Raw genomic sequence first — 12,797 nt, 5'->3', positions numbered from 1 at the left:
TGTGTGGGCGGATCTGTCAGCCGCGATGTCGCAGAAATAGGAACCGTTTCTAAATTAGAAACTTCGCGTGTCGCCGTCGCGTCTGGTTAGGACAAAAACTCTGATTAACATGGAAAAGATACCTTTTATCGCGTGTCGCGGCGTCGCGTCGCGTGTAGTTAGGACACGGTGTAAGTGTCATATACCTCTGAGTATGAAAGCCATTCGTACGGCTGCTTTGGTTTTCTGGATCCCAGGCAGGGACCGTTTTCTGAAATGGAAAAATAAATACATCACATTACAGCCGTTTGCATTCTGCAATAGTTGTTTTTATGTACTAAACATAATGTGACTACTTTACCACAGGCTGACATCACACTTCATTGCAAAATGTAACTATACTATTGCCTGATATACAAGTGTGTCCAACTTTATCCACATACATACACTTGCATAGGGCGATATATATATATATTAGGGCCGGGACTCGATTAAAAAAATTAATCTAATTAATTAGAGGCTTTGTAATTAATTAATCAAAATTAATCGCATTTTAATCGCATATAAATATTTGACCTGAGAACAGTGAGAAGTATTTTTTTTCACATGGATTTTTAGTATACCATTGAATAATGACTGAATACATAAGCTTAAGCAACAAAATATTGTTTATTTTTGTTTAACCAAGTCCAGCAGACCAGTGCTATTTTTGCCATTAAGTGTAACGTTAGCAATAGCCGTTCCGAATTCCTTGTTGCACAGCTTGCACACAACCATGCTCTTATAGGTTGTAAATAGTTTTTTCTTTGACACTGGTGGCTCATCCGATTTTGTTGTGTTATCCTCCTCGTCCGTCTCTCCCCCAATTTCACACAATAGATGTAAATAGAACGTTTTTTAAAGCTAGCTAGCAACTGCTCACGCTGTTTAGTCCTGGATGTGTGTTGATGCGCGCGCGACCGACCGACCGACAGCACAGGCAGTTGCTAGGCGATAAGTTGAGCTTCCAATCAAATAAAAGTAAACCCCTAGCATTGGCCAATCCACTGTTTTACCCGTTTACGGACACCGGTTTGGATGTACACAACCATGAAGAAAACAAAGTAACAGTAGACGGAAACGGTTTAATTTGAAACCAGGAAATTCTACTTTAGAAGTACATTTTCACAAAAAAAATCCCTGGAAAACCGGGACGGGTGGCAACGCTAGAAGTTATCGTTTAAATACTGGGTGCTTCTCAATATCCCTCCTCGTCTCCTCACTCCTCCGTCCTCCATCCTATGACCCGGAAACCGATCGAGCTCAGCCATCTTGAAGGACATCTCAATTCTCTAATTGCACCGTGAGGAGGCGAGGATCGAGGAGTGAGGAGGCTTCCAGAGGAGCTATGAGCGAGGATACACAGGTGTATCCTATGCGGAAGTGTTTTATTGACTTAACGTGACGCACGTGTAAATTCCCCTCCCCCTTCACATCGGTCACAATAATTTTATAGCTATATAATTTTATTGCAGTTTATATAAACCACACGTCACATATTTCAACAGGGTATCTTGCTTTATTATTATTTATTATGAATTTCTTAAATAACCAAACTTCAACAACATAAGGGCAGATCTTTTTAGCGCTGCTGATGACGCTGTAAAGTGACGCTTGAGTGATCAAGTATTCCAATGTATAAAAAAGCTTTCATTCGATTCCTCCGTCCTCATTTCCTTTCCTTGCAGCTTTCCCTCGCGTCCTCCTGGGGGTGGAGCTGAGACGCGAGGAAAGGAAGCGAGGAAAGGAAACGAGGATGCACAAATAAGAATTGAGAAGCACCCACTGTCTATGGAAGTTGTGAACGCTAGTTGGTGCTCCAGTATAATCGGTCCGCCTAAACTCATCCAGTGAGAAACGTTCCGCGGTGCAAAAATAAGTGCGATTAAAATGCATTAAAAATGTTTAACGCGTTATTTTTTGTGTAATTAATTAATCTTAATTATCGCGTTAAAGTCCCGGCCCTAATATATATATATATATATATATATATATATATATATATATAAAATATTATATTATATAGACTCATGCAATAATTTTGATGATTATGGCTTACAGCTTATGAAAACCTTTTCACAATATTCTAATTTTGAATTTGGGGTTTTCATAAACTGTAAGCCATAATCATCACAATTATAACAAATAAAGGGTTGAAATATCTCACTTTGCATGTAATGAGTCTATATAATATATTAGTTTCACCTTTTAAGTTTAATTACTGAAATAAATGAACTTTTGCACCATATTCTAATTTTTCCAGTTTCACCTGTTATGTATAATAATGCAACAGGGAAATATTTGTGTGTCCTGATAATCCCAAATGTCTGATGTTACCAGTAAAAAGTGGCTCACATTATTTTAAATTTATAGTCAGTGACAGAGATCAAGCATATTCGTCTAAAATAATTCAGAATCATGAATATTGTTATTCTGGTGTCTCTATTGTCCTGTGCTTTGGGTTTCCAGCATCAAGTCCAAACCTATTCATTTACACCCCAATGTAACATCAAATTTAGCATTTTAACCAACAGTAACCATTAACCATGTCTTAGAATATCTCAATAATATCATATTGTGAGTTCAGTATCGAGATATGCATCGAATCGTGATATGAGGGTATCGTTACACCCCTAGTATAAAAATGAAACTGAAGAGTACGTACTCGACTCCCTCAGGCCCCTGTGAAAGCACTCATAGATGGTCTTGGCGTCTTCGTAGAAATGGGTCATAAGCGGGCCTCCGTTTAAAACTGCACTTCGACGCGCAAACTCTCCACCCTGATTGACCAAAACACAAATGCAACCATTAAATATGTTAATATTAATTATAATATCAAATCTGTGATTGCAACGGCAGGATTTGCGATCGTCTCAACGGCGCGTTCACTCACCGGGAGCTCCACCGACTGCATGCTCATGTCACAGGGCGGTTTGAGGGCTTTGGGTCTCGTGGCGTACCAGTACGCCGTGGCCGCGGTGAACGCGCCCATGCCGAGGAGTGTGTTGGTGGAGAGACTGCGGAAATAATCCCGGACCTCGGAGAACTCGGGGATCCTCATCTGCTTCAACAGCTCGTGTGCCTGCATGACGACAGCTGACTGACTCTGTGGACGACAGCAGGGTTTAGATTTAGAGGATTTGACTTTTCTAACTGTAGTTAGTGTGTAATGTTGCTGTTTGATCATAAACAACATCTGCAAAGTTACAACGCTCAAAGTTCAGAGCAAAGGGAGATATTTGCTTTTACAGAAATCACTTTTTAAGGACTACAACAAACGGCTGGTAGCGACTACATGACATTCCTCCCGGGTTAGTGACATCACCAACCCTAGAATTTACATAAACCCGCCCCCGAGAACGCAATATAGATTATCAAGACAGAATATGCTAATCAATGGCTAGAAGATAACTACACATAATCTACATAAATTCATAAAGTAACCATTCAGAAATGTTGTCTAGAAGGCTAAACGTGTTTTAAATTTGCAGTGTCTGTGTGAGGTAATCGGTGCTGCTAACACACAAACACACACACATGAGCTCTTGTAGCTCCGCCCCCTGTGTCGGGAGCAGCAGCTCATTTGCTTTTAAAGGGACAGACACAAAAATTGTGAATTTTTGCTCACCTTCAAAAAGTGACAATTTAACATGCTATATAAAAATATCTGTGGGGTATTTTGAGATAAAACTTCACACACACACTCTGGGGACATCAGAGACTTATTTTACATCTTGAGAAAAGGGCATTACATCTGAGTCTCAGCTCTTGACACACAGTGATAGGAACAGTGACGATGGCGTGGGTTTTACCGTATCAATCTCAGAAAACAGCGTCTTCTCCACATGAACAACACGAACCGAACTCTTCAGTCTCAGATACACTACAGTGTTTGAGGGTCAAAGATTTAAAGGAGACGTATATTAAATGGTAAAGTATTTATACTTAATGCTAGAATTCGTTGCATTGCTTTTATTTTTTGGTTGATGTCCATTTTAACACATAATGAGAAACTAATGCAAATTATTATGGAAGATCCTACAAAAAAAAAAGAAAAGTAATTGTGTTTATTTGCCATGTAAATAATGTCACAATCCGCCAACATATAAAATCCAATAAAATGCATAATTTGGTCATGCAAAAAATAAAACTATATATTTTCTTGATTTTTTGGATTAAAATCAAAGGAAATATGAGAAATATTAAAAATACCAAGAAAATGTGTCTTTGAAATGTGCTTATTTTCCTCCAATGGTTAAAAAAAATCAGTTCAGTAAAATCTTTTTTTATTGCCACATTATTGTGCTATAAAATCCTGTCAAGTGTTTTGAAATATTGTGTCTTGTCAAAACACGAGCAATCAATTGGTGAACTGTGACATTGCACAATTATGAGAAGGAAAAAAAAAATCAGAATAGTGAGATAAAAAAAGATTATTCCATGGAGGAAACAAGAATACTGAAGTGGTCCAACTAAGCATTCTGATCATATTCAACTCAATTATTGTAAGTTCAACAAGTTTCTTTTGAATCAAGCTAACACACTTAGCATCAGCAGCATTATGTAAGAGACGTGAGTCACCTTCGCCAGCTATGCTATATGTGAATCATGCTAAACCGTGCGAGGACGCGTTACTCCTTTAACCTCTCACCCACTTCTATTCTTACTGCCCTGGGGTAAAACGTCCTGCCTACACTAGTACACACACACACACACTCACACACTCACACACACACTCACACACACTCACACACACTCACACACTCACTCTCTCTCTCTCACACACACACACACTCACACACTCTCGCTATCTTTCTCTCTCTCACTCACACTCACACTCACACTCACACACACACACACACTCGCTATCTTTCTCTCTCTCTCTCTCTCTCTCTCACTCACACTCACACTCTCACACACACACTCACACTCTCTCTCACACTCACACACACACACTCTCTCGCACACAGTCTTTTTCTGAATCAAACTGAAAATACTAAATCATTCTTTGTGTTCTGTCAAAAGTTATTTGTACTATGAAATATAATTTCTTCAACCCAGACCAAAACACGTCTGCCTGTCCTTCATCACAGTACAGCTGCTGACAGCAAAGGCACACACACACACACACACACACACACACGTAAGTGCCGCTGTGTCTCCTCCACCCAAAAAACTACTGACAGCAAGCAAAGGCAAACCATCTTAGCTAGGACAACACAAATCACACACATACACTCACACACACACACACACTCACACACACACACTTCACCTGAGACTAGCAGAATAAGCTCCGTCCAAACGTAACCGCTGAAGGTGAAATGAATGACCAGGTGAAGGTAACAGCAGTGCAATCTGAACAACTACAGGTTGAGTTTATGTGCAACCGAGCCTCAGACTCCTCATTGGACACACACACACTCTCAGAACCTGCTGTCTCGGCCAATCACAGAGCAGGAAGTCAAACGAGCAACCGACCAATAGTAAAACAGCTAAAGATAAAAAAACACACACAACTGACTAGATATGATTGTAAGTGTGTCAATACTCAAGACAGAGGTGCTGATTACATCATCAGGCTGTGATAAAAGTCATGTGATCGACGACCAACATCACAGACGCTTCAGTTCAAAAGATTGGGGTCAGTAAGATCACAAAATATGTTTTATTCAGCAATGACATTTATTATGTTGTAAAAGATTTCTATTTCAAATAAATGCTGTTCTTTTTAACTTTCTATTCATCAAAGATTCGATAATAATCATAAATGTTTTGTCTTCAATCATCACATTACACTGATTTCTGAAGGATCATGTGACACTGAAGACTGGAGTAATGATGCTGAAAATTCAGCTTTGATCACAGGAATAAATTATATTTTACTATATTATATTCACATAGAAAACTGCTATTTTGAATTGTAATAATATTTCACAATATTACTGTATTTTTTTGATCAAATAAATGCAGCATTGGTGACCAGAAACATTAGGAAATCGTACAGACCCACAGTTTTAGTTTTAGTCCCCTTGTGGTGTAAATCCAACTTTTAATGTTGTTTATGTGTTTTTAAAACGCTTTAATCATGTGTAAATCAGGGCTCGACATTAAGGCCTCATCCACACTACTGCATTTTAGTTTAGAAACGGAGAATTAAAACGAATACGATCTCCGTCCACACCAGCGTTTTAGCGGCGTATTAGAATTGATCTCCGTCCACATTAAAACGACTGAAAACGCGGATCACGTGACCACTCACCAACACTGGGCGTGTGTGTGCCGGTGTAAACAGGCGCATGTAGGCGGTTATAAGATTGTAAAATGCATTATTTACTTGCACAACATCTGCTAGCAAAGACATCAACGTCAGTAACGCTTGTGATTCGTTATCCATGTTGCAGTCACTAACGTTGCATAGTCCAGGCGGGTTTTGTGTGTTTTCTTCCCGGGGACGGGTCATGTGATGGGTGGCTGACGAATCAGGGAAGGATACGCCATGACTGATGACACCCAATCATAGAGCCGAGCGTGAGCCTCTGCGTCTTCGTTTCTAAAGTCCTCCGTTTTGACCGTCTTCACTAAAACACCCTCCGGAGATTCAAAACGCAAAACGGGGTCGGAGCGTTTCTAAACTTCTCCGTTTTAGGTCTTCGTTTTTGCCGTTGTAGCCTGGACGGGAGGAGCAAACGTAGCAAAAGGTCTCCGTTGCTAAACGAAAACGCCGTAGTGTGGATGGGGCCTAAGGCTTGTCTGCTTGTCCGGGACAAGTGGATTTTTTTGTAGGACAAGCGGAAGTGAAAATTAGTTGTTCCACTGGACAAGTTAAATTTCAAACAAAATAAAATGCCATGTTACTTCACGTTATGTGCCACTCATTACGTCTATTTTACAGATTTAATTTTACAGATTTGAAACGAACACATTTTTTCCCCCACAATCCGTCGAACCAGCGTCCAACTCAGAATGCTTTGATTGGCCAATCAGGAGTCAGTCCAAGTTGAAACATTTTTACCTGCCTCAAAGCGCCAGGAAAAGCTCCAAAAACAAGTCACCTTACAGTTACACCGACAGCACCATACGAATTAAAACGGGAACGAAAATTTGTAACCAAATGGAAATGAATTCGACTGGGTTATTTATGAAGACGGAGTAATGTTCTGTGGCGTCTGTCGGGGGAACCCAACCCGGCTGACAAGTACCGGTAAGTGACGTTAGCTAGCTAGCGTCAGCAGCCGTGTACTGTAAACAAGCATTAACAGCTTTTTTATTGGTTAAATGTACATAGTTAAATATTAGCTAATGTTCAGATGTAAAGTAGCTACACGGTTTAAAGTATCCCTTGGTAAATCAGCCTCTGCCGGGTAGAAAGTGCCATTTATCAAAAATAAATAATACAATTATAAATCTTTACCGAGACAAGTGACTTTTGTGCATGGACAAGTGAAACATAAATGTACTTGTCCGAAGGACAAGACCCTCAAAAAGTTAATGTCAAGTCCTGTAAACTCATAAGTGGACAGCATTGCTGAGTATTTTCTGCTTAAAACTGCAGTGAACCAAAGACAGTCTCAAAAACACGGTTTGAAATCGCTGGTGTTTCTGACGTCACACACTACCTTGTAACCAATCAGATCAACGTGTGATCGTCAACCAGTGGATCTCTGAGTGAGTGAGTGAGTGGAGGCGGGGCTCATTTGCATATTCATAGAACCGCGCATACTAAATGCGGCAAGGGTGTCGAGTTACATTCAAGACATTTTAAGATTTTTTTTTTGGTGATCAAAGATGAGTTTTAAGGCGTCAGTTCCCAACAGGGGGTCGCGGCCCACAAGGGGCTCAGCGAGCTCTGTCGGGGGGTCGCGTCATATTTTGAAAGGTTTTGAGCAATGAGCATTAAATAAAAGTCCTTAACTTTTTTCTGTTCAAAATTTACAACTATTAGCCTATATAATGAGCGAGTTCATCATGAATCCATTTTCCAATCCGTGTTTTTGTCTTATCCTGAGCCACTATGGTACTCCTATAATAAGTGTTTACACTGGGACTATTTTACACGGGTTCGGATCGCTGCCCAGGCCCTGCGTGACTCGTCATAGACGTACACAGAGAGAAGTAGTTCCGGCTACAATGTTCTTCTGAAAGACGCATTATTCGGTTAATAAACGCAAGTTTATTATCGCTCGCTATAGCGCCAAAAGCGTCAAAAATAAAGCCTCACAAATAACAAGCAAGTATTGAGTTCCCAGACAGCGCTTATTTAGTATTAGCCTATATTCTTTCTTTTTTTACTTACACCAGTGTGAATATTTTTGTTATTGCATTTCAAATAGGGCCAATTGATAGGCTTCTCCTAGGCTTACGTTTTTAAATTACAAAGGGCCTACTGATGTTTTTGTTATTGTATTTTCAATATTATAGGCTATTATTTGTGCATAAACATATCTGGTTATAGTAAACATACCGTTTGTTTGAAAACAACATATTTTGTCATCCTTGCTGCAAGCTTACAAGAGCGATAATATCATTAAATGTGAAGGGGGCCCTAAAATATTTTCTTGGGAAAAAGGGGTCTCAGACAAAAAAAGGTTGGGAACCACTGTTTTAAGGGATACAATTATTGACTACAGTGGGACTTTAAACAAAGGTAGACATGTCAGCTGATATCGCTCAATCACTACCTATGATAGCATCACGCTTCTGTTTATTTATCGACTGTTTCCTCGCTATCTCAGGGGTTTGGTGTCGACCCGTCAAGAGGAGCTGATAAATACAAACACAGTCTCATTCCACTGCACTTTCCAGGTCAAAGGTAACGTGACCACCACCACGTCCTTTAAACTCCGCCAGTGACGTGCGAGACCAATGACAGACCCTCGGGCCGGTCACCCGATGGCCCAGACCAACACTCCCCTGCTGCTATTTAAAACCAGTGGCACAACACATGGAAAACAGTGGAACAGATGCAGATATATATCCAAGGCATGCAACTTATGACGAGAGCCCAGCAGACATGTGACATCCACATGACACTCGAGAACAAGACCGCTTTACACTGATATATGAAGGGTTTTTATTGAGCAAAGATGCATTAAATTTGATTAAAAGTGACTAATGGATATTTTAAAAAAATCTGTATCAAAAATGTTTTCTTTTATAACTTTGTATTCATCAAGGAATCCTGAAAATGGATGTTTTTTAACATTTATAATAATCAGAAATGTTTCTTGAGCATCAAATCATCATGATTTCTGAAGGATCATGTGACACTGAAGTTTTTGCATTAATAAACTGCAGCCTATTTTTACGAACATTTTAACGTTAAGTTTTAACGTAAATAAGTTATTTGCATTTTAATGAGAATTTAGACATTCATTTTTACTGTATAGTGTCAAAAGATATATATATATATTTTAAAAAAAAGTATTTGGCTGTAACTATTATTAATAATTATTATGATTTTTTATGTTTAACTTGATTTGATTTGTATACTTAGTTGATTTTATTTTCTTGTCGGATGTTCTTTTTGCATAAATTTCGAAATAAATAAAAATAAAATACAGAAAATTAAGATACAGTAAAATTGTGAAATATTAAACAGCAATTTTCTATGTGAATATATATAGTAAAATAAAATGTATTCCTGTGATCAAAGCTGAATTTTCAGCATCATTACTCCAGTCTTCAGTGTCACATGATCCTTCAGAAATCAGAATAATATGATGATCTGATGCTCAAGACACATTTATGATTATTATCAATGTTGAAAACATAAATTTTCAGGATTCTTGGATTCAACATTTATTTGATACAGATTTTATTATCACATTATAAATCTCTTCAGTCACTTTTGATCAATTTAATGTATCTTACCTCAATAAAAGTGTTTTTTGAACCATACTGTGAAGACTAAATAATGTGCTTAATTGTAATGAAAATGCTAATTTTTACGCAAAGCACAATTTCTTCGATATTTTGGGGTTAAAAATATGACCCAGACATGTTTATAGATATTCATCACTCAAACATTCACTCGAGATCTCATTCAGTCGTCATTATAAGGAATGTTTACATAGTTTCGAAGCTCAAACAGCAGACAAGATTGCATCACACACTCATTTTCCGTCAAACAAGTTCACGATGACAAGTTCAAACGAGGCTGAAGTGAGACAGGAAACGCTCGTCTATGCAATAATAAATACATATTGATCAATAAATCAATAAATATCGATCAATCTATCATTCTAGTATCAGTGATAAAACACAAGCAGCCAAAAACTAGTCAAACTGAGATGTCTGATTCAACTATCTAAAATATCACATCGCAATAATGATGAGCCTGTTGCATTATGGGTCTCCGGATCATATTTACAACACAATAAACTACATTTTGTGTGAAATCTGACAGGCAGTATCAGCCTGACCTTGTGATATCTTCACATCTGTCACATGTCTGATCGGGACAAAGGTTAAGTTTGTTGACAAAATAATATATCATGCCATTTAAACTTTTGACCTTCATATAAAATGAATGAATAGACACAACAATCGACAGCATAGATTATTAATAAAGATGAACAGATGTGAGGAGGTGCAGGGAAACATTCACACGCTCCTTTTGTCTGGCCTGTCGTTTCCAGTTTCTTTTCCACCCAACCTGTTCATTAGCAACACAATGACCAAACCAAACAAGCTCTGCAGGAACACCAGTCCAGGCTTCTTCCACACAGGAGGAAATTACAACTTTTCATCTCGCAATTCAGACTTTAGATCTTGCAAATCCAAGTGTAGATCTCGCAATTGACTTTAGTTCCTACTTTAAACACTGCAAAAAATGCTTTTCTTGCTCACTAAACTCTTACTAGATGAGTAAAATGACATTCGATATGATGTTTTTTTTGTTTTGTTTTTGGGGGGGGGGGGGTCAAAATTAAGCGAGTTTTTGTTTAAAACAAGCAAAATTATCTGCCAATGGGGTGAGAAAAATAATGTTAATTCAAAACAGAAACAATATTATTTCTCTCACCCCATTGGCAGATCATTTTGCTTGTTTTAAACAAAAAATCACTTCATTAAAATTTTTTCCCCCTAGAAAACAAGACTTAATATCTAGTAAATGCTTCTTGATTTAAGAATTTTTTGATATTTGGACTGGAATCAGGATAAAAATAAGAAAAGTAAGAAAATCTTTTTGTTGCAGTGTAACTGATAATTTAAGTTTATAACTCATAATTCTGACTTTTTTTTCTTGCGATTTCAAGTTTATATCTCATAATTGACTTTCTCACGTTTCCAAGTTTATAACTAAATAATAATAATAATAATTAAGAATAAAGTTTTTCAAATTCCATTATTTTATCTCGCAATTCAGACTTTATAACTTGCAATTCCAAGTTTAGATCTCGCAATTGACTTTCTCACGTTTCCAAGTTTATAACTGATAATTCTGACTTTTTTCTTCCGATTTCAAGTTTATAACTCATAATTCTGACTTTTTTCTTCCGATTTCAAGTTTATAACTCATAATTCTGACTTTTTTTCTTCCGATTTCAAGTTTATAACTCATAATTCTGACTTTTTTCTTCCGATTTCAAGTTTATAACTTTGGTTTCCAAGGTTATACCTCGCAATTATTTCTTGTGATTCCAAGTTTATATCTCATAATTGACTTTCTCACGTTTCCAAGTTTATAACTCATAATTCTGACTTTATTTCTCAGAATTGCCTTTTAATTCCATTTTTTATTTTGTATTATTCCATGGTAGAAACAAGCCTCCTTACCAAAGCACCCATGAATCACATTATATCTTAAATAGAAATAAGACGTTGCATAAACATGATGAAACCAACCATTTACACAACCACAATGAGGACAAGAGACAATCTATAATGAACACTACGGCTTCACAATGTTGGCAAACCGCAATAGAAAGTGAGATTCTGTCCAATGAAAGGCTGTTGTTTAATACTAAACTGTAATGTATGCACACACAGGTGATCTGTGCAGGTTGGAGGGATGCTGGGAATGAAAACAACAAACAGAAACATGGATGTTGCCATAGAGCAAGGTCAAAAAGGTCATGATAGATCTTAATCAATAACAACCTCAAAACTTTAAAACAGATTAATGATCAATGTCTATGAGGAACATTAACAGCTATAACTCCAGCTGTGTTGAACCACACTAGTATATTAACGCATTTAGAGATCATAAAGTTAAATTAAGAACTCGAGTCATAGTTTATAGTCAGACACACATGACAGATGACGTGTCTCTAACCAAGAAATATTAAACAGAGTCACGTCAGCCAGCATTCATATATATACCGGACATATGCTACATAAAAATAACTGAACTCCACACAATGTGCATTCGTTAAATTATAGAATAATCTTTCCTAAAAGCAACAACTGAACACTAAACTGCATTGTTCATTGTGTCCATGGTGTCATACACACACATGCACTTCTGCAGTTGTCCATATGCATCACACGGACACGTCGACATGAAAACAAAGTTGCTATGTTGCGATGCATTTCGGTATTTACATGGAATAACATGTCACAAGTAATGCAAATATGAGCGTTAGTCTGCTCTACTGACCTGTATGCGACCGGACTCTTCTGATAACCGCACATGCGTGTGTCTGTCGGCGGACGTTTACTACTTTTCCCGTGTTGTTCGGTCACCAATCTCTCGACCAATCAGAGGCGCCGTACGAATAGAAAGACTGTTAGGAGGCCTCTGATTGGTCGCGTGTTTGACTCGCAGTAACCCG

At 37.9% G+C, this 12,797-nt stretch overlaps 3 protein-coding genes across 4 annotated transcripts in view; all 3 read right to left on the bottom strand.

The window, feature by feature from the left end:
• The window catches only part of acsl1b (acyl-CoA synthetase long chain family member 1b), a 40,250-nt gene extending 27,532 nt beyond the window's left edge, over positions 1 to 12,718 (bottom strand). Inside the window, exons 1-4 of one of the 2 annotated variants that reach the window (XM_079629895.1) lie at positions 12,623 to 12,718; positions 2,912 to 3,124; positions 2,684 to 2,798; positions 186 to 250 (exon numbers count right to left, since the gene is read on the bottom strand). In XM_079629895.1, coding sequence (XP_079486021.1) covers positions 186 to 250; positions 2,684 to 2,798; positions 2,912 to 3,106 — 375 coding nt within the window. In that variant the 5' untranslated portion in view covers positions 3,107 to 3,124; positions 12,623 to 12,718. Of the gene's footprint in view, positions 1 to 185; positions 251 to 2,683; positions 2,799 to 2,911; positions 3,125 to 5,293; positions 5,431 to 12,622 lie in introns of those variants that run through there. The other variant, XM_079629896.1, reaches the window with a different exon arrangement.
• Positions 1 to 12,797, bottom strand: part of arl9 (ADP-ribosylation factor-like 9) — a 324,624-nt gene that overhangs the window by 85,349 nt on the left and 226,478 nt on the right. The gene's annotated exons all lie outside the window — the stretch shown is intronic.
• Positions 4,888 to 12,797, bottom strand: part of srp72 (signal recognition particle 72) — a 253,770-nt gene continuing 245,860 nt past the window's right edge. The window contains exon 19 of the mRNA XM_079629905.1: positions 4,888 to 4,903. The gene's annotated coding sequence lies outside the window, so the exon portion shown is untranslated. The remainder of the gene's footprint in view (positions 4,904 to 12,797) is intronic.

This window comes from Phoxinus phoxinus, assembly GCF_949152265.1.
Source record: "Phoxinus phoxinus genome assembly, chromosome: 12".
NCBI lineage: Eukaryota > Metazoa > Chordata > Actinopteri > Cypriniformes > Leuciscidae > Phoxinus > Phoxinus phoxinus.
Note: the sequence above shows the minus strand (reverse complement) of the source record. Positions and strands in the feature narration are given on the sequence as shown.